Source organism: Macaca thibetana, chromosome 6 (assembly GCF_024542745.1).
Source record: "Macaca thibetana thibetana isolate TM-01 chromosome 6, ASM2454274v1, whole genome shotgun sequence".
Classification (NCBI taxonomy): Eukaryota; Metazoa; Chordata; class Mammalia; order Primates; family Cercopithecidae; genus Macaca; species Macaca thibetana.
Genome location: NC_065583.1, coordinates 135,870,587 through 135,890,765, shown reverse-complemented (window position 1 = coordinate 135,890,765; position 20,179 = coordinate 135,870,587). Strand labels below are relative to the sequence as shown.

At 40.4% G+C, this 20,179-nt stretch overlaps 2 protein-coding genes across 3 annotated transcripts in view; both read right to left on the bottom strand.

Annotated features, from left to right (window-relative positions):
- BRIX1 (biogenesis of ribosomes BRX1) overlaps nt 1-20,179 on the bottom strand; it is a 305,669-nt gene that overhangs the window by 20,692 nt on the left and 264,798 nt on the right. The gene's annotated exons all lie outside the window — the stretch shown is intronic.
- The window catches only part of TTC23L (tetratricopeptide repeat domain 23 like), a 155,176-nt gene continuing 139,346 nt past the window's right edge, over nt 4,350-20,179 (bottom strand). For both annotated transcript variants that reach the window (XM_050793844.1, XM_050793845.1), the window contains 2 exons: nt 6,869-6,974; nt 4,350-4,422 (listed from right to left, as the gene is read on the bottom strand). In XM_050793844.1, coding sequence (XP_050649801.1) covers nt 6,893-6,974 — 82 coding nt within the window. In that variant the 3' untranslated portion in view covers nt 4,350-4,422; nt 6,869-6,892. The remainder of the gene's footprint in view (nt 4,423-6,868; nt 6,975-20,179) is intronic.

Genomic DNA, 20,179 nt, shown 5'->3' with positions numbered 1-20,179 from the left:
ACCATATCCAGCTAATTTTTGTATTTTTAGTAGTGTCGGGGTTTCACCATGTTGGCCAGGATTGTCTTGATCTTTTGACTTCGTGATCCTCCCACTGCAGCCTCCCAAAGTGCCTGGGATTACAGGTGTGAGCCGCCACGCCTAGCCGGTTACATAAACTTTTTTGTTTGCTTGCTAAAAAATGGTCATTGAGCTAGGTGTGGTGGCTTTCACCTGTAGTCCCAGCACATTGGGTTTTAGCCCAGGAGTTTTGAGACCAGTCTGGCCAACATAGCAAGACCTCATCTCTAAATTTTTTTTTTTTTTTTTTTTTTTTTTTTTTTTTTTAGCCAGGTTTGGAGTATGCATGTAGTCCCAGCTACTCCAGAAGCTAAAGCGGGAGGATTGCTTGAGCCCAGGAATTCAAGGCTGCAGTGAGCTATGATCATGCCACTACACTATAGCTTGGCAGGAGAGTGGGACCATGTCTCAACAAAAAATAAAATAAAAATATTTATTGAAATCTGTATGTGAGACAGCTTGATCTGGGCTTGAATTATTTTTTTCTAACTTGGTACAGAGATTGTTGGAAAATAATCCTCATCCACCTAAAAAATGTCAGTGCTTGTTAGCTAATTCAGAAGAATTGTAAGAGCTCTGTATATTAGCTCAGATCTGTTAGAAATGTCAGGTGTTTGATTGGATTGGGTTATCCAGATTGGTTGAATTTAGAAAGTAGCTTCTGTGGTTTTGCAGTGAGAATGCAACTTTATATTTCTAATGTGGCTTGTTAAGACTTCGGGATTTCACCAAAATAGTAAAATTTTAAAACTTTTGGGCAGGGCACAGAGGATTTTTACGGCAGTGAAACTAATATGTATGATACTATAATGGTGGATACATGTCATTATAATTTTTCCAAACCCACAGAATGTATACCATCAAGAGTGAACCCTCATGTAAACTGTGGACTTGGGTAATAATGGTGTGTCAGTGTGGGTTCATCAGCTGTCACAAATGTACCACTCCGGTGGGAGATGTTCATAAGGGAGAAGCCAGGTATGTGTGGGGGTAGGGGGTAAATGGGAAATCTCTGTAGCTTTCCCTTAATTTTGTATGAACCTAAAACAGCTTTAAAAATGCCTTTGGGAAAAACTTTGGGGACCAACATAGGTGCCAACTTATTTTACCAGGTATAAGGATAAAATTATACCATTCAGTATCACCACCATTTTATAAAACATTTTAACATCAAAACCCCAGACAATAGCAACTTTACAGTGACAATAAACTTTAAACATTAAAAACAACTTTCAAATGCAGGAACAGGTACACCATAAAATTTTATTTCACAGTGTTACACTTATGCTACTGTTTATTGATACAGGTTTGTCAGTTTGGACATCTTAGGATTGCAAAATAGTAACATTTTATAAATTTTGGTGCCACCCAAAATGGAGTCTAAATGGCCATTTCTTTCAGGTATTTTTTTTTTTTAAATGTCAGTCATTGTTGAAAAGCCATTTTCAACTACGTATGTGAAAATGGAAGCGACTCTTCTGAAGCTACTGTAATCAATTCAGAATATTCTGGGGAGGAACAGCAGCCTCATCTCCAGACAGGGCTAAAATGAACAATGACAGGCCAAGTGACCAGTTAATAAGCACCACAGAGAAGGGCAATGGAACATATAGCTGCTTTCCGCCAGGGCTGCAATGTGGGACCTTGATCCTGAGTGCCAACCCTAAAGCATCCTGGGAGTTAGTCGGCAACTGCCAGGAGAAGGCCTACCAGTCAGTGGACAAGCCTTTGGCTTAGTTGGTATATGTGTGCTTCTGCCACAGCAGAACACAACTCACTATACCTTAGGTACTGGTTGATTCTTAAATTTTACAGGCTGAACAAATGACTGAAATAATTTCCTGAATGAAGACCCAAAATGTGGTTCTATAAGCACTGAGTGCATTGATATAGATATTGATAGTGATACACTTGGATCCCCAAAGACACAGGGTCTTTGAACTGTATTATTATTATTATTATTAATTTATTTTTTAGACGGAGTTTTGCTCTTGTCACCCAGTCTGGAGTGCAATGGCACGATCCTGGCTCACTGCAACTTCCACCTCCCGGGTTCAAGTGATTCTCCTGCCTCAGCCTCCCAAGTAGCTGGGATTACAGACACCCACGATCACACCCAGCTAATTTTTGTATTTTTAGCAGAGACGAGGTTTCGCCATGTTGGTCAGGCTGGTCTCGAACTCCTGACTCAGATGATCCACCCGCCTCAGCCTCCCAAAGTGCTGGGATTACAGGCTTGAGCCACCATGCCCCGCCATCCCTAGTTTCTTTATAAAGTAAATAGGTCCTTTCTAACTTTTAACATGTTATGATGAGTTCAGTAAATCAGATCAGGGCAAGTGTTTCAGAAGGATCAAACTATTCCTTCCAAGGCAATTTTGGTGACCTCAAACAGGCTGAGACTAAAGACACTTCCAAATACAGTTGACCCTTGAACAACATAGGTTTTAACTGTATAAATCCACTTAATACACAGAGTTTTTTCAATAAATACATTGGAAGTTTTTTTTTTTTTTTTTTTTTTTTTTTTTTTGAGATTTTTGACAATCTAAAAAAAACAAGCTATTGCCTAGAAATATTTTTTAAAAATTTAAAAGGCATGTCATGAATGCATAAAATATATGTATGTACTAGTCTTTTATCATGTGCTACTACAAAATATGCACAAACCTATTATAAAATGCTAAATTTTCTCAAAATTTACACACATATACAGTACATGGTGCATTCACAGTCCAGAGAAATGTAAACAAATGTAAAGATGCAAGGTTAAATCACAGCCACATAAAACCAACGGGAGTACACACTGTACTGCAGTCATTTTGTAGCTGCCTCCTACTGCTGCTGCCGTGCGCTCAGGTGTTGTGAATATCCGCTCAAAACGCTGTTTAATGCTCATCATCTCTGTATGAGCAGTTCGACTCTCCAGTAAATTTTATGTGGCTGAAAAAAGTACTCTCTTGAGATTCTTAAGTATTTTTCATCATGTTTAGTGCACCATAAACCTCAAATAATACCATGGGACCCATACGAAGTGCCACTAGTGATGCTGGAAGTGTTCCCAAGAAGTAAAAGTCATGACACTACAAGAAAAAGCAGAATTTATTGATATGTATCAAAGATTGAGGTCTGTGGCTGTGGATGCCCTTCATTTCAGTCCAAGGATTCTTTTTGTAAACAGACAATGTAAATTTATGGAATCAATAAATACAGTACAGTAATGTAAATGTATTTCCTTATTTTCTTTCTTTTTTCTCTTTTTGAACAGGGTCTCACTTTGTCATCCAGGCTGGAGTGCAGTGGCATGATCTCAGCTTACTGCAACCTCAACCTCATGGGCTCAAGCAATCTGCCTTCCTCTGCCTCCCAAAGTGCTAGGATTAGAGGCAATGAGCCACCATAGTTGGCCCCTTATCATTTTCTTAATAACCTTTGCTTTTCTCTAGTTTACTTCATTGTAAGAATATATTATATAATATACATATAACATACAAAGTATGCATTAGTCGACTGTTTATCTTATCAGTAAGGCTCCCAGTTAACACTAGGTTATTAGCAGTTAAGGTTTGGGGGAATCCAAAATTATACAAAGATTTTTGACTGCACGGGGCATTGGCAGCCCTAACCCCTGCATTGTTAAGTGGTCAACTGTAGTATATGAAAGTGTTCACCAATAAATTACTTAGGTATTGCAGAATTTTTTAAAAAATCAGAACTGAAAGGAATAAAGTTAGAGTTAGAAAAAGGGAAATGAAAGGTAATGGAGTCCCAGTGACACAAGAAACTATAACTTAAAGCATGTGTCTAAAAGATTTCTTTCCCCCAAGTCATAGATCAGGATCCTAGTTGTTTTGTGTTTTTTTTGAGATGGAGTCTCTATTGCCAGGCTGGAGTGCAGTGGTGCGATCCCAGCTCACTGCAATCTCCAACTCCCCGGTTCAAGTGATTCCCCTTCTCAGCCTCCCGAGTAGCTAGGTTTACAGGCACGTGCTAACAAGCCTAGGTAATTTTTTTTTGTATTTTTCGTAGGGACGGGGTTTCACCATGTTGGCCAGGATGGTCTCGATCTTCTGACCTCGTGATCCGCCCGCCTTGGCCTCCCAAAGTGCTGGGATTACAGGCGTGAGCCACTGTGCCTGGCCAGGATCCTAGTTTCTAATGGCTCTTGGGTATTTCACCTGGAATGCTGCTGCTAAGTGGACCTCTTTTCCCAGAGTCCTTAATAAAAAACCGTTCTGTTTTAGATCTGCCAATGCTATCAATGTTGAGAAACATTTTGTGGTCGAGAATTTTTATCATCAACAAGGTTGTCTTTATTGTTGGCTGTTGTGTATAAAGGTTTTCAATTTGGTAACAGAAGACCTAGAGGAAAGGAGAAAATCATATGAGCGTTTTTCTTGGTTCTTGCCTTCTAACTGGCAACTGCCTCCCCCAGCAGCACGTCTCATTACCTTACCTCAGCTAAAGGCTGAACTTAGCCTGAGGCAACTGTGTCACCATTTTCCACCACATGACTATACTCTCCAAATGCTGTCTCTTCTAATAGGCCTCTAAAATCTGAAGAGAGTCTCGAGTTTTCTTCCTAAAGAGCAGGGAGCTCTCGGCAAACCAAGGATAGTTGAGCTACGTGGATTGTTTAAATCCCAGGTGGAAAACTTATCTAATTTAGGGCCTTTTATATAGTTCATGATTTTCAAGTGGTTTCTTCTCACGAACACAGAGACTTAGAGCCCGAGGCCTGTGAAAGATCTCTGTTGTTTGTTTCTAGCCGTTGAGATGTCTGTCCTCTGATTTCTCATTACTGAAGGAGCTGAGCAGGACTCTGATGTATTATGATCCAAAAGACAGCTCCAGAAACACAGTTACTATTAAGTGTTCTTTAGTCACCTCCTATTTCTACCTCAAGCCTGAAAAAAGTGTGGTTTTCATAGCCCCCCCTTTTTTTTTTTTACCTGAAAAGAATATTTGTTCTGTAGTATATGAGATACAAAATTTATGAACTTGGGGTTTTTATGCAAGTCGTACTAAAGACTGGTTCATTCTCTATTACTGGACTGTATAAAATATAGAAAGCGATCTGGCACTTTAACTTCCTTTGCAGTAAACCAGGAGATAATGAGATTCCAAACTAGCTGAAGAAATAGGCACAGATTAAGTCAGTTGCCCAGGGGTCTCATAAATTCAGAGGTGGGCAATAACTGTGAGAGGGCTGCATCTCTGCTAGGGATAGTAAGTGGGACTTGGCCTCGGGCCTACTTCTCTCACACCACAAGGTGGCAGGATTCCCCTTGCCTGAAACCTGAAAGGATAACTGATTTCCATAGTGTATATATTATCTTTGAGTTTAGGTGACTGTCAGACTGCTTGTCTATGATACTATCTGTGTTTCCAGAACCTGATAAATCTATATCTTTTTCGAGATGTTAACCAGAAAAATGTTTTCCACATAAGCTTGGTAGTAGCTTTTCAAAATATTCAGCCCCTAACTCCATTTGCTTCATGCAACAATGGTGTCAGTAGAAGGGAATAAAGACAAAGACCAGCTTTCAGTAAAAATAAAAATAGCTGTTACTTAATACATGATTGTTATGGGGCCAGGCACTCTGCTAAGCACTTCACATATAATGCATTATCTCATTTATTCTCACAGCAACACTGAGATAGGTACTATACTTCATCCCCATTTTATAGGATTATCCATAGCTAGAAAGTGGTAGTCCTGGGTTTTGAACTCAGGCTTGCCTGTCTCCAGAACTACAGCTCTTAACCACCATGACTCAAAAAGATTAATTCATAGGGAGGCACTGAAGTCGTATTTCTATGATCAGATTAAATAGCTGATGAGATAGTCATAGTTCATAAAGACTTTATATCCTAAAATGGGGCCAAAATTCCTTACCAAACTGCAAAAGTATTCATGTATACCCTCAGGGCGAGCATGCACTACACCCTTTGCTTTCAACAAAACCAAATCTTAGTTTCTCTACTTCGATTCTAAAGACAGTGCAAGGTTTTATTTGCCAAAATTTAAATCACTGATCATTTCAAAAAGACTTCAGGTATGTAAAATACAATGTTTTCTGAAAAACTGATTTGCAGCCAGGTGTGGTGTGCTCACGCCTGTAATCCCAGCACTTTGAGAGGCTGAGCCGAGAGGATCGCTTGAGCCTAGGAATTTGAGGCTAGCCTCAGCAACATAGTGAGACCTCGTCTCTACAAATTGAAAATATAAAAATAAAAATTTTAAAAACCTGGTTTGTTCCCAACATGCCAATAGGGAAGGTTATATATATATAATTTTTTTAAATTTTTAAAATTTTTTCTTAGGATACAGAGTCTTGCTCTATCACCCAGGCTGGAGAGCAGCAGCATGATCTTGGCTCACTGCAACCTCTGCCTCCCAGGTTCAAGCGATTCTCCTGCCTCAGCCTCGTGAGTAACTGGGACTACAGGCGCATGCTGCCACGCCTGGCTAATTGGGGGTTTCACTGTGTTTCCCAGGCTGGTCTTGAACTCCTGAGCTCAGACAATCCACCTGCCTCAGCCTCCGAAAGTGCTAGGATTACAGGCATGAGCTACAGAACCCAGCCAAAGGTTTTGTATATTAAAAGTCCTGAGAAGCCCTTCAGAAAAGTAACCTGTGTCACTTTGTTTAAACCTGGTTTTTTTTTCCTTAATTGATTTTTGTCTTTCTGCCACAGAGCCTTTCTCCCTCCCGCAGAGAACTGATGCACATCCCTTGGAATCAGCATTTCTTGCAGCCCCCTTCAGGACATGCTGCCCTGTACAACAGCTGTAAACTACTTACCGTTCCTCCATACCCTGCCCTCTGTCATGCTTCTGTGCCTTTGTATGTAGAGTTCCTTCTTCCAGGAATGGCTTCTGTTCTCCACCTGGATGAACTGCTACTTCTCCTTTAAGAAATGGCTCAAATGTCACCCTCTCTATGAAGTCTTTTCCGATTCTCATAGATTGTCTCTCTTTTCATTGCACTGAGAATGCTATTCCAGAACTTAAACTTCATGTTTTCATTATTTCTTCATGTTTTCTCTTACACTAGAATGTTGTCCCCTTAAGATTAATGACCATGTTTTATTTATCTTTATTACCACCTGCAGCTCTAACTGCACCTGGCACTTAGTAGGTGCTCAACAAATGTTTGTTAAAGGAATGAATGCAGATGAAGAAATTGAGACTCAATGTTTAAGTGACTTAAGGTCTCATGGTTTTTGGGATTCACACACGAGGTGCCTTGACTCAGAGTACAGTGCTCTTTTCTCTATATCTGGACAGCAAATATGTGGTAGAAGTCCGCTATTCCCCCACCCATAGCCCAAGGTGGAAGACACTAATAAATCAAGCTCCACCAAACCCAGCCTTTTGCTCTGGAACCTGAAGCATCACTCCAGGAAGCCATTAACAGAATGGGCCCATGAGATGAAATGTATTTGCTCTGCCTGCCCTATTCCATGCTGTCCCCACCTGTCAGACCATTTCTGTGGGCATGGCAGAGTACCTGGTGACTGCAGAGCTCCCCACTGCTCTGCTAAAGACAAGGTACACTGAGCTGGCTCACTGTGGCTTAGCAGCCCTTGTTCCCCATGAAAGAGACCCTCAAGCAGCGAACTAAAGGCTTCTGAGTTTTCACTTCTCTACCTGCCCCAGTGCCTCCAGCTAGTACCAGAATCCTGATTTGGAAAAGCTGCTGCCCCTCGTTTGGCTGCCTGGCTCTGCTGGAGCAGATTGTGCTCCTCACTCAGTCATACCAAGGTTTGGCCAGATATTTTCTCCTTAATTTTGTAGATGGAGTGTTGGAATGTTTACTAATAAATAATAGGAAAAGAAGATGAATGCAGCAGCCTGGAAACAACCCAGCTTATGGAACATACATTTCATCACTAAGGTCTTGCCTAAGACTGGGTCTGGCTGATACAAAATGTACTGAAGCATATGACCTCCTTTCTTTTTCCTTGTTCACTTCTCTCTGGAGACAATCAACTCCCAAATCCCCATTTCCACCCTATTTCCCTTCTCTAGCCCCTGAGCCCAGAAGAGGCTGTTCCATTTTGTTCACAAGACCAAGAGGACTGTATGTCACTAATAGGTTAATAGGCATTGAGGCACCTTCCTTTGCTCCCCTCTTATGAGAAGAAAAGGATGGTTCTCCCTGCTCCTTCTGTTGGCTTCTACAGCTTTATACCCATGGAAAGGTATATCAAAATAACTTTTCAGTATGCAGCTGTTTCGGAGACATCTAACAGAGAGAAAGGTAAAGTTGGTAACTTCATGCTTTCATACATCCAGTAAGTTTGATGACTAGGTAGAGTTGTTAAAATAGCTGATATTTATTGAGCACTTACTGTATACCAGATACTGTGCTAAGTGCTTTATGTGAATGATCTCATTTACGCTTTATTATGTTTCCATATTATAGATACTATTCTAATCCTCATTAGAGAAAAGTGAGGTTTAAGATACCTTACCTAATGGTACATAGTAGTAGAGACTGGATTCAAGCACAGATATGTCTAACTTTAAATGTAGTCTATGACCTTAACTACTACATTCTTCTAACAATCAGAACTGTCCAATAATGGAAGGAAGGGGCCATCTTGAGAGATAATGAGTAAATTCCTGATTATAGGAGGTATTTAATCAGGTACTGGACAAACAGTAATCTCAAAGGTCTTCTCTACCAATACAGCTCATGCTAATATCAGCAATGTCAGTGATGATATTCTGTTTGCCATTATAATGCTTCTTATTAGTCATCCTCTTTCCATCTGCAATCATCATCATTAACACGCTCATCATCTATAATTAGCACATACTATGTGCCAGGCATCTTTCTTTGCAGTTTTACTTAACTTATTTATTAACTTATTTACTTATTTATTAATAACAACCCTATGAAGTAGATATTATATTATTATCATCCCCATTTTATGGATGAGGAAACTGAGAAGAAAACTGAGCGATTTGTCCAAGATCTCACAGCTAAAGACAGAGCTGGGGCCAGGTGCGGTGGCTCACGCCTGTAATCCCAGCACTTTGGGAGGCAGAGGCAGGCAGATCATGAGGTCAGGAGATCGAGACCATCCTGGCTAACACAGTGAAACCCCGTCTCTACTAAAAATACAGAAAAATTAGCCGGGTGTGGTGGTGGGCACCTATAGTCCTAGCTACCTGGGAGACTGAGGCAGGAGAATGGCGTGAACCCGGGAGGTGGAGCTTGCAGTGAGCCAAGATTGTGCCACTGCACTCCAGCCTGGGCGACAGAGCAAGACTCTGTCTCAAAAAAAAAAAAAAAAAAAAAAAGACAGAGCTGGGCTTATAACCCAGGCCATCTGGCACTAGTCCGTTCCTTACCACTACATGGCACTCTCTTAATATTTGACACATATACCATACTCTTAAAATATATCTTTTTTATCGTCACAAATAACATTTATTGTAAAAATAAAAGTAAAATGACACAGAAATACATAACATAGAATTTGAAAGTCCTCCATAATCCTGTGTCCTAGAGATAAGTACTATTCTTTTCACTAACTACATATTTACATATACTTATGAGTTATGCTACATATATTGCTCACTAATGTGTACTTTTCATGTTTTTAGCCCTAACAATATATATGGGAATATTCTTCCATGACACTTAAAGCTCTACATCATGCCTTTGAATGACCATATTGTACAGCAATAAACGTGCTAGTATTTCTACTGGTAGACATTTGAATTTTTCCCACAAATCTAAAAGAAAGACATATTTATGTATGTATATGTATATATTTATATACACATATTTATAAATACATATTTTGTGCAAGGATTTCAAAAGACAGATCTTAGAAGTGGTCTTTCAGAGTCAAAAGTTCCATGCATCTAAACATTCTATTAACTTTTCCCAACATATCCACCAAAAAGGTGCAATCAACATACAGTCTCATATAAATAGAGTATTGAGAGGGCTGAGCTCCCCATACCTTTTACATAGCTGGGTTTTACTACCTGTATTTGTCATTACCACTAAAACAATAGGGTAAAAATGGTATTTTATGTTTTGAATCCTGCCTGAGATTGGAAATCTTTGTGTGTGTGTGTGTGTATTGGTCATACGTATTTCTTCCTCTTCGAAGTGTCTCCTCATGTCTTTCGTAACAATAACACTGGCCTCTCTTTCATTAAAACTTTGTCCTTTATTTTTTTCTGACTCTCTTAATTCTTAAGGACTTTTTTAGAGACTCCTTTTCAGTTCCTCTTTCTGCATGACCCCTAAATAATACAATAATGATAATTACAATAATTAACATTTCACAGAAGCTTACTATGTGCCATACAGTAAGTAAAGCACTTAAAATGAAGTGCTGTATTTATGTGCATTTTCACAGATGAAGAAAGTAAGCCTTAGGAAGTCCCACTATAAGTGGGAAAGCTCAAATTTGAGCCCCAGCTGTTCTGCTACCAAACCACCATATTCTCTCTGAAATAAGTGGAAGCATTCTCCAAAGTTCTTTCCTAAGCCTTCTTGTTTCACATGTATGTATTCCGTGGGTTATCTTACCCATTCCATTAGCTTCAGAATCATTTCTTTGAGCTCTTGGCCCATACAGCCAACAACTTAACAGCTGTTGCCAAGTGGATGTATTGTGGGTACTGCAAACATATCCAAAGTGGAAACCATCTTCCCTCAGGCACCCTAGACATCCTCCAAGATTATTCCTCTTGCCAATACTATTTAATAACATTGCCATTCACCCAGTTGCCCAAGCTAGAAACTTCAACACTACCTTTGATTCCTGCCTCTATTAAACCTCACATCTGACTGGTCCTATGGTCTCTCAATACAGACTCCATATAGCTTCTCGATCTATCCTCTACACATTCTTCCTACTACGGCTTTAGATAATTAAGGGTCTAAACATCTCTCCCTTGGACTATCAGATCTACCTCCTAACTGCTCTCCCCACTTCTCCCTAGGTACCATCTATCCTTCTCATTGCTGCCAGAGGTAATGTTTTAAAGCCAATAATTGGTCATGTCATATCCTGCCCAAAACTCTTTGATGGTTGCTTTCTGTCTACTAAATAAATCCTGAAGGCCTTAGCACAGCACATAAAAATTCCATAATCTTGCCCCAGTCTGTCTTTCCAAACTCATGTCCAGCACGTCCCTCCTCAAGTACCTTAAACTACAACCACTCAAGGTCACTTGCTTTTCCTCCGTGATATCGGGTATCTACGCCACTATGCTTCTGTTCATGCAACTTGGAATACTCTCCTCTGGCTTCTTGTCTACCTGCTTATGTCTACTTTTCTTCGAAGACCCTGCAACCCAGCCCCCAACCTATGCAGAGTTTCCACTCACATTTCTAGCCTCATGATGTATTACTTGCCCTTTTCCTTTACATTTCTATTAAAGACTTAATACAGACTAACTTTCATATAAGGGACTCTATCTTAAACATATTAGTATTTCTAGTGCTTAAATGAGCTAGATATGTAAATGATTACAACTGAAGTACATTTGTGATTTAGGTAAAAGTTAGACTAAACAACCAGAAAGTTTATTTCCAAATCCAATATTTTCTATGCCCTTTCTGCACACCAAAATTTTATTTGAGACCCTTGCAACTATCATTTAACCTTGAAATTAACTCTGATTTCAAGGGGCCATTTCTACTTTAGCTTTTTTGCACAGGCTTCAGAAGCCAAGAATTCGGGCTCCTAGCAATGAAAGTCCAGTGAGTGTAGTCAACGAGTTTCCGGAAGAGGTGAGGTAAGAAGCAGGAGAGTATATCGGAAAACTAGCAGAGTTCCAGGACATCTGGGATTGATTACTCCAGTGAGATGCCGAAGTCTGCAAAGAGAGCAATCCTTGTACTGGGTTTTGACATCTGGCTTTGGCAGTTTCCCCCATGGCTTTGCTCAGCAGTTCTTGAGGAATGAGATATGGGCTTGTTTTAGGAAAAGAAAAACCTTCTGCTACAGCAAAGTCCTTCAAAAGACTCTTCTTTTCCCCTTATATGGACTTTCTGGGTAGGTTTGGTTTCATTGTAATTTACAGAAAGAAAAATTAATTTCCAAGTACCTAAAGAAACTCATACCACCTAGGGTCTGAATTAGATCTCCTAATTTTTCCTCCTTCTATGAATCATTTCAGATCACCTAAAAGACACAGTAAATACTGGAAGGCAAAGCAATCTCAGGCTACCAAAGAATGAGATTCCAGATATTCTGAAGTGTCTCTTTTTAAATACAAGCTGAGTAGAACTTCTGTTCAGTTTTGGGGAAACATCATGCATTTTTTCTCTGAAATTATACATTTTGTTCTTTTAGTTTCATTATTATTACCTTCAAAGCACAAAATCTACTTTAGATATATTCAAAGATTCAAAATCTCAAAACTAACCTATGGTATTAGTGGCTAACAATTATCCCTGATTTCAAATATTCTGAACTGTTGCCCTGAAAGCAAAAGGCAGTCTTCTGTGAAGAAGGGGAAGGAAGGGTGTTTTACGAACATTTATTGAGTGCATGCTCTGCCAGGCACTGTACTATGCATGTTATAGACATGATTTTATTTAAAACACCAACAGGCAGGGAGCAAAGTTTTCCATTTTGCCCTGTGGCTGATCCTCTATATCCTCCTAACAGGAATTATTGACAGAGGCTGGAGAACGTCCTCCTCTGGGTAATGATAAAACAGGAGATAGCCTCCTGTGGGGCCCACCTCAGGTGTGGCTCTGAGTGAAGTGGGTGTGGAGAGGAGGGCTCAATGTATTCTCCATGGCATGACCTTCCCCACCTGTCTAGCCTGGTGAACCTGGTGAGAAGGGGACTGATTATCAGCCACCACTGGTGAACACATTCGGGGTCCTAACTCTCAGCAGCAATGCAGCGCTGTTAGAGGGCTCTCAGGGAAAAGCACATGGCCTTAGAGTCACACTTATTTGAGTCCAAATCTCCAAGACTGAGTGAATTTAGGCAAATTCCATTATAAAACATCAAGCTCCCTTCTGTTAAATGAGAGCTATCATACTGGGTATTTGTGAGGATTAAATTAAATACTTTATAAATAGGACCTAGCTCAGTTTTATGAATTTGGTATAAACTCAACAAGTTTTTGTTCTCTTCCCTCTTAGAACAGTTCAAGGTCAGTACTATTCTGAGATGAACAAATGTCAATGATATGTGTCATTGATAACGTCAAGGTTAAAGACTGAGGCAAGTCTATACAAAACTCTCTTTGACTTAAATTCTAAACATCTATAAAAAGAATCTGAAGAGGCTCTGTCATTATTAACTTTGGAGACTGTATCCTAAAAACTTGCCTTATGTTTAGGGACCTAGACTTTGTATGTTCCGCAAGAAAAATTATTTTAAGGTACTCATTTACTTTCTCTGAATCCATATGATACCTATCATACTGTGATCAGCTACAACCTTGTCTTGCAGGGCTTTTCTATAATGCTCAGCATTGAAAGGGGTATTATAAATACTAAATATTATTGCAGCAGACCCTAAAACACTGGGTTCTATGAGACTGTAAGAAATCAACTAATTTTCCCAAGTATAGGATTTGGCCACATTCATACACAGGTAGGATTTTGCCTTACTAGCAAGAATGAAAGAGGTGAATCACCCCTACTTGGTTGAATTGGGAGAGGCCATGCCATGCATATATATACATTGATGACATGGCTGATGGCCAGGGCCAGAACTCACCTCCGCAACAGAGTAAGGAGGCTCTTTGTCTCCCTGCTTTTACTGTGTTCACCTCCATATACAAGGATTTGAATCATCAGACACTAGGTGAGGTGAGAAACAACAGGTTAAGGAGAATCAGATAGCAAGCACCTTAATTGCAAACCAAACTCGGGAAAGGACCAGCGGAACTGAGATCTTGTCACAAGTTTACATTTCAAATACCTGCACTACATTTCATTTGTTTCCTAAGCTGATAACAAAGATGTAGCCTCTACCTAGGCTTATGGCATCCTAAATTTCCAAGTTAAATCCCTATTACAAATGGAGGATGTAGTCATGCTGTCTTAGTCCATTTCGTGTCTGGTGAGGGCCCACTTCCTGATTCACTGACAGCCATCTTTGCTGTAAACTCACATGGTGGAAAGGGGCAAGGAAGCTCTTTGAGGTCTCTTTTCAAAGGGCACTAATCCCATTCATGAAGACTCCACTCCTGAGTCCTAGTCCCCTTCTAAAGGTCCTATCTCCAGATAAAACCGCAGCGAATATTAGGTTTCAACGTATGAATTTTGAAGGGACACAAGCATTCCATCTATTGCATATGCCATCAAAAATTCATTACCAGGTAAAAATCTATATGAGGCTCTCCTTACACTGATTTTGTGTGGAACATGGTAAATCCTTACAATGTATATGCTATGGTCTTTTTTTGTTTCAGAACATTTGTCTTCAATGATATCTCTGATTACTGCTTCTATTCCAATCATAATTTCTTCAGAAATACATACAATTCTTTGGCTGAATCTCTACTTTGTCCTGCATACCAATTACTTTCTCATGAGATCCCTCTCTTCTTTCACTCTGCATTCTAAGAGAGCTTTTCAAGTTTGTTATATCAATCTTGATTCTTAAAATTGGCAGGATATTAAAACTGCCTCTAGAACTATTAAAAAAAAAAGATTCTGTACACTACTCGTAAAACTTCTAATTCAGATGGTCTGGGGCGAGACTCAGGAATTTGTTTTTGCTTGTTTTGTTTTGTTTCTTACTGACTGTGCTGCAATTCTAGATTTGAGAAACAATACTCCAGTATCACTCCATGTTAAGCGTCTTCGTTATTTTCAATGTGGATCTGAATTTTATTAGACTTGTTTCCCTGGAACCCCTTCTCATTTCACTCATCATTTTTCATTTCATCTCATTTCTTATCCTCAGATTGTCATCCTTTCATTTCAAAGTTTTCTCTCCTTTCAGGCTTCTACCCCTATTACCCAGATGCCACCGTGTGTTCATGCTTCCCTGGAAAAGCTATTCTGGCTCCTATAACTTACTTTCAGGAGGCTTTCTTTTCCCTGAATCTTCAAAATGAGTTCCCCTTTCTTCTGTTATTTACTGTTTTCTGATCACATTAGGTTACCCTGAAATGAGATGAAAATCCCGGCAAACCTGATGTAGACTGCTTCTGACTCCACCCTCTGCTCACTTGAGTGTTCCTTGATCTTTACCAACTTTTCCTCTGACTTCGAAAAAACTTAGGTTTTATTTAGAGACATTGCCACCTATTTTACTAAGCCTTCAGATTCATTCTGTCAGTATACTGACTGGTTGAACACCTTTTGCCACACCCCACTGCAAGGGAACGAGCTCTCTGGAAGGGGAAAGAGTACTTGGGTACGGATGGTTAAACAAGGTATTACTAATTCCACCCAACCTTGAAGTGCTTTCCAGAGATTCTGCCACTATCATACTTGGATTCCAAGATTAGGGTGTTACTCTTTTAAGACTCTTGTCCAGACACGGACTCAACAAAAGTTTCTGTGTCATATTCTCCCTCAGCATATCTAAGAAAGCAGACAATTTTCAAAAGATAACACATCACTTAAAAAAAGAAAAGGAGAGCGGGAATAAAATGGAAGAGAAGGGAAAATACATATATACATGCATGCATATGTACATACATCCCTCCTCACATCCTGCTTACAAGCCTGGGGGAAAATGTAACAAAACCAGTCAATAGTCACCTTTGTCAGGAGCTGAATTGCCTTTCTGGGCTCTCCTTTGGCAAAGCAGATCCTGCCCATGCTATACAAAGTTTCAGCCACATTTTTGCTATAGTCACTGTAGCTGAATACCTGGGAGTTTAACGAAGCCTTTAGCAGTCTGTAAGCCTCCTGAGGGATAAAACGTTCTAAAAAAAAAAAAAAAAAATCAGCCTGGCAATTCCGAAGGAGCATGCTGGTTCTGTTCCCTGAGCTCTATGGAGAAGGCATTGTACCCAATGATGACATAACCCAGCAGGATCAGTCCGCTGTGATGTGCCACCTAAGTACTTTGTATTAAGAATTAAAGTTCCAAGCTTGTAATTAATAATAGTTAATTCATATGATACTATTTAATCTTCATGGCTGCCCTACAAGAGAGGAACTATTATACTCATTTTACAGACGAAGGAATGGAAACTAATAACAACTAAGGATCTTGCCCCAGATCACACAGCCTATGATTGGCAGTGGCAGAATTCCAACACCAGGCAGTCTGAATTCCACAGCCCTCACTCTTTTTTTGTTCACCTATTTTTTATATCAAATTTTTCAAACCTTCAGAAAAGCTAAAAGAATAGTAAAATATCCATACAATTTTCACCTAGATTCACACAGTTTTGCCACATTTGCCTTATTGTTTTCTCTTCTTAAAAAATACTGTAGAGGGTGGAGCAAGATGGCCGAATAGGAACAGCTCCAGTCTCCAACTCCCAGCGCGAGCGACACAGAAGACCGGTGATTTCTGCATTTTCAACTGAGGTACTGGGTTCATCTCACTGGGGAGTGCCGGACGATCGGTGCTGGTCAGCTGCTGCAGCCCGACCAGCGAGAGCTGAAGCAGGGCGAGGCATTGCCTCACCTGGGAAGCGCAAGGGGGAAGGGAATCCCTTTTCCTAGCCAGGGGAACTGAGACACACAACACCTGGAAAATCAGGTAACTCCCACCCCAATACTGCGCTTTAAGCAAACAGGCACACCAGGAGATCATATCCCACACCTGGCCGGGAGGGTCCCACACCCACGGAGCCTCCCTCATTGCTAGCACAGCAGTCTGTGATCTACCGGCAAGGCAGCAGCGAGGCTGGGGGAGGGGCGCCCGCCATTGCTGAGGCTTAAGTAGGTAAACAAAGCTGCTGGGAAGAGTGGAGCTCATAGCAGCTCAAGGAAACCTGCCTGTCTCTGTAGACTCCACCTCTGAGGACAGTGCAATAACAAACACAGCCGAAACCTCTGCAGACGCAAACGACTCTGTCTGACAGCTTTGAAGAGAGCAGTGGATCTCCCAACACGGAGGTTGAGATCTGAGAAGGGACAGACTCCCTGCTCAAGTGGGTCCCTGACCCCTGAGTAGCCTAACTGGGAGACATCCCCCACTAGGGGCAGTCTGACACCCCACACCTCACAGGGTGGAGTACACCCCTGAGAGGAAGCTTCCAAAGCAAGAATCAGACAGGTACACTCACTGTTCAGAAATATTCTATCTTCTGCAGCCTCTGCTGCTGATACCCAGGCAAACAGGGTCTGGAGTGGACCTCAAGAAATCTCCAGCAGACCTACAGCTGAGGGTCCTGACTGTTAGAAGGAAAACTATCAAACAGGAAGGACACCTACACCAAAACCCCATCAGTACATCACCATCATCAAAGACCAGAGGCAGATAAAACCACAAAGATGGGGGAAAAGCAGGGCAGAAAAGCTGGAAATTCCAAAAATAAGAGCGCATCTCCCCCGGAAAAGGAGCGCAGCTCATCGCCAGCAACGGATCAAAGCTGGATGGAGAATGACTTTGACGAGATGAGAGAAGAAGGCTTCAGTCCATCAAATTTCTCAGAGCTAAAGGAGGAATTACGTACCCAGCGCAAAGAAACTAAAAATCTTGAAAAAAAAGTGGAAGAATTGATGGCTAGAGTAATTAATGCAGAGAAGGTCATAAACGAAATGAAAGAGATGAAAACCATGACACGAGAAATACGTGACAAATGCACAAGCTTCAGTAACCGACTCGATCAACTGGAAGAAAGAGTATCTGCGATTGAGGATCAAATGAATGAAATGAAGCGAGAAGAGAAACCAAAAGAAAAAAGAAGAAAAAGAAATGAACAAAGCCTGCAAGAAGTATGGGATTATGTAAAAAGACCAAATCTACGTCTGATTGGGATGCCTGAAAGTGAGGGGGAAAATGGAACCAAGTTGGAAAACACTCTTCAGGATATCATCCAGGAGAACTTCCCCAACCTAGTAAGGCAGGCCAACATTCAAATCCAGGAAATACAGAGAATGCCACAAAGATACTCCTCGAGAAGAGCAACTCCAAGACACATAATTGCCAGATTCACCAAAGTTGAAATGAAGGAAAAAATCTTAAGGGCAGCCAGAGAGAAAGGTCGGGTTACCCACAAAGGGAAGCCCATCAGACTAACAGCAGATCTCTCGGCAGAAACTCTCCAAGCCAGAAGAGAGTGGGGGCCAATATTCAACATTCTTAAAGAAAAGAATTTTCAACCCAGAATTTCATATCCAGCCAAACTAAGTTTCATAAGTGAAGGAGAAATAAAATCCTTTACAGATAAGCAAATGCTTAGAGATTTTGTCACCACTAGGCCTGCCTTACAAGAGACCCTGAAGGAAGCACTAAACATGGAAAGGAACAACCGGTACCAGCCATTGCAAAAACATGCCAAAATGTAAAGACCATCGAGGCTAGGAAGAAACTGCATCAACTAACGAGCAAAATAACCACTTAATATCATAATGGCAGGATCAAGTTCACACATAACAATCTTAACCTTAAATGTAAATGGACTAAATGCTCCAATTAAAAGACACAGACTGGCAAACTGGATAAAGAGTCAAGACCCATCAGTCTGCTGTATTCAGGAGACCCATCTCACACGCAGAGACATACATAGGCTCAAAATAAAGGGATGGAGGAAGATTTACCAAGCAAATGGAGAACAAAAAAAAGTGGGGGTTGCAATACTAGTCTCTGATAAAACAGACTTTAAACCATCAAAGATCAAAAGAGACAAAGAAGGCCATTACATAATGGTAAAGGGATCAATTCAACAGGAAGAGCTAACTATCCTAAATATATATGCACCCAATACAGGAGCACCCAGATTCATCAAGCAAGTCCTTAGACACTTACAAAGAGACTTAGACTCCCATACAATAATAATGGGAGACTTCAACACTCCACTGTCAACATTAGACAGATCAACGAGACAGAAAGTTAACAAGGATATCCAGGAATTGAACTCATCTCTGCAGCAAGCAGACCTAATAGACATCTATAGAACTCTCCACCCCAAATCAACAGAATATACATTCTTTCAGCACCACATCGTACTTACTCCAAAATTGACCACGTAATTGGAAGTAAAGCACTCCTCAGCAAATGTACAAGAACAGAAATTATAACAAACTGTCTCTCAGACCACAGTGCAATCAAACTAGAACTCAGGACTAAGAAACTCAATCAAAACCGCTCAACTACATGGAAACTGAACAACCTGCTCCTGAATGACTACTGGGTACATAACGAAATGAAGGCAGAAATAAAGATGTTCTTTGAAACCAATGAGAACAAAGATACAACATACCAGAATCTCTGGGACACATTTAAAGCAGTGTGTAGAGGGAAATTTATAGCACTAAATGCCCAAAAGAGAAAGCAGGAAAGATCTAAAATTGACACTCTAACATCACAATTAAAAGAACTAGAGAAGCAAGAGCAAACACATTCGAAAGCTAGCAGAAGGCTAGAAATAACTAAGATCAGAGCAGAACTGAAGGAGATAGAGACACAAAAAACTCTCCAAAAAATCAATGAATCCAGGAGTTGGTTTTTTGAAAAGATCAACAAAATTGACAGACCACTAGCAAGACTAATAAAGAAGAAAAGAGAGAAGAATCAAATCGACGCAATTAAAAATGATAAAGGGGATATCACCACCGACCCCACAGAAATACAAACTACCATCAGAGAATACTATAAACACCTCTACGCAAATAAACTGGAAAATCTAGAAGAAATGGATAATTTCCTGGACACTTACACTCTTCCAAGACTAAACCAGGAAGAAGTTTGAATCCCTGAATAGACCAATAGCAGGCTCTGAAATTGAGGCAATAATTAATAGCCTACCAACCAAAAAAAGTCCAGGACCAGATGGATTCACAGCTGAATTCTACCAGAGGTACAAGGAGGAGTTGGTACCATTCCTTCTGAAACTATTCCAATCAATAGAAAAAGAGGGAATCCTCCCTAACTCATTTTATGAGGCCAACATCATCCTGATACCAAAGCCTGGCAGAGACACAACAAAAAAAGAGAATTTTAGACCAATATCCCTGATGAACATCGAT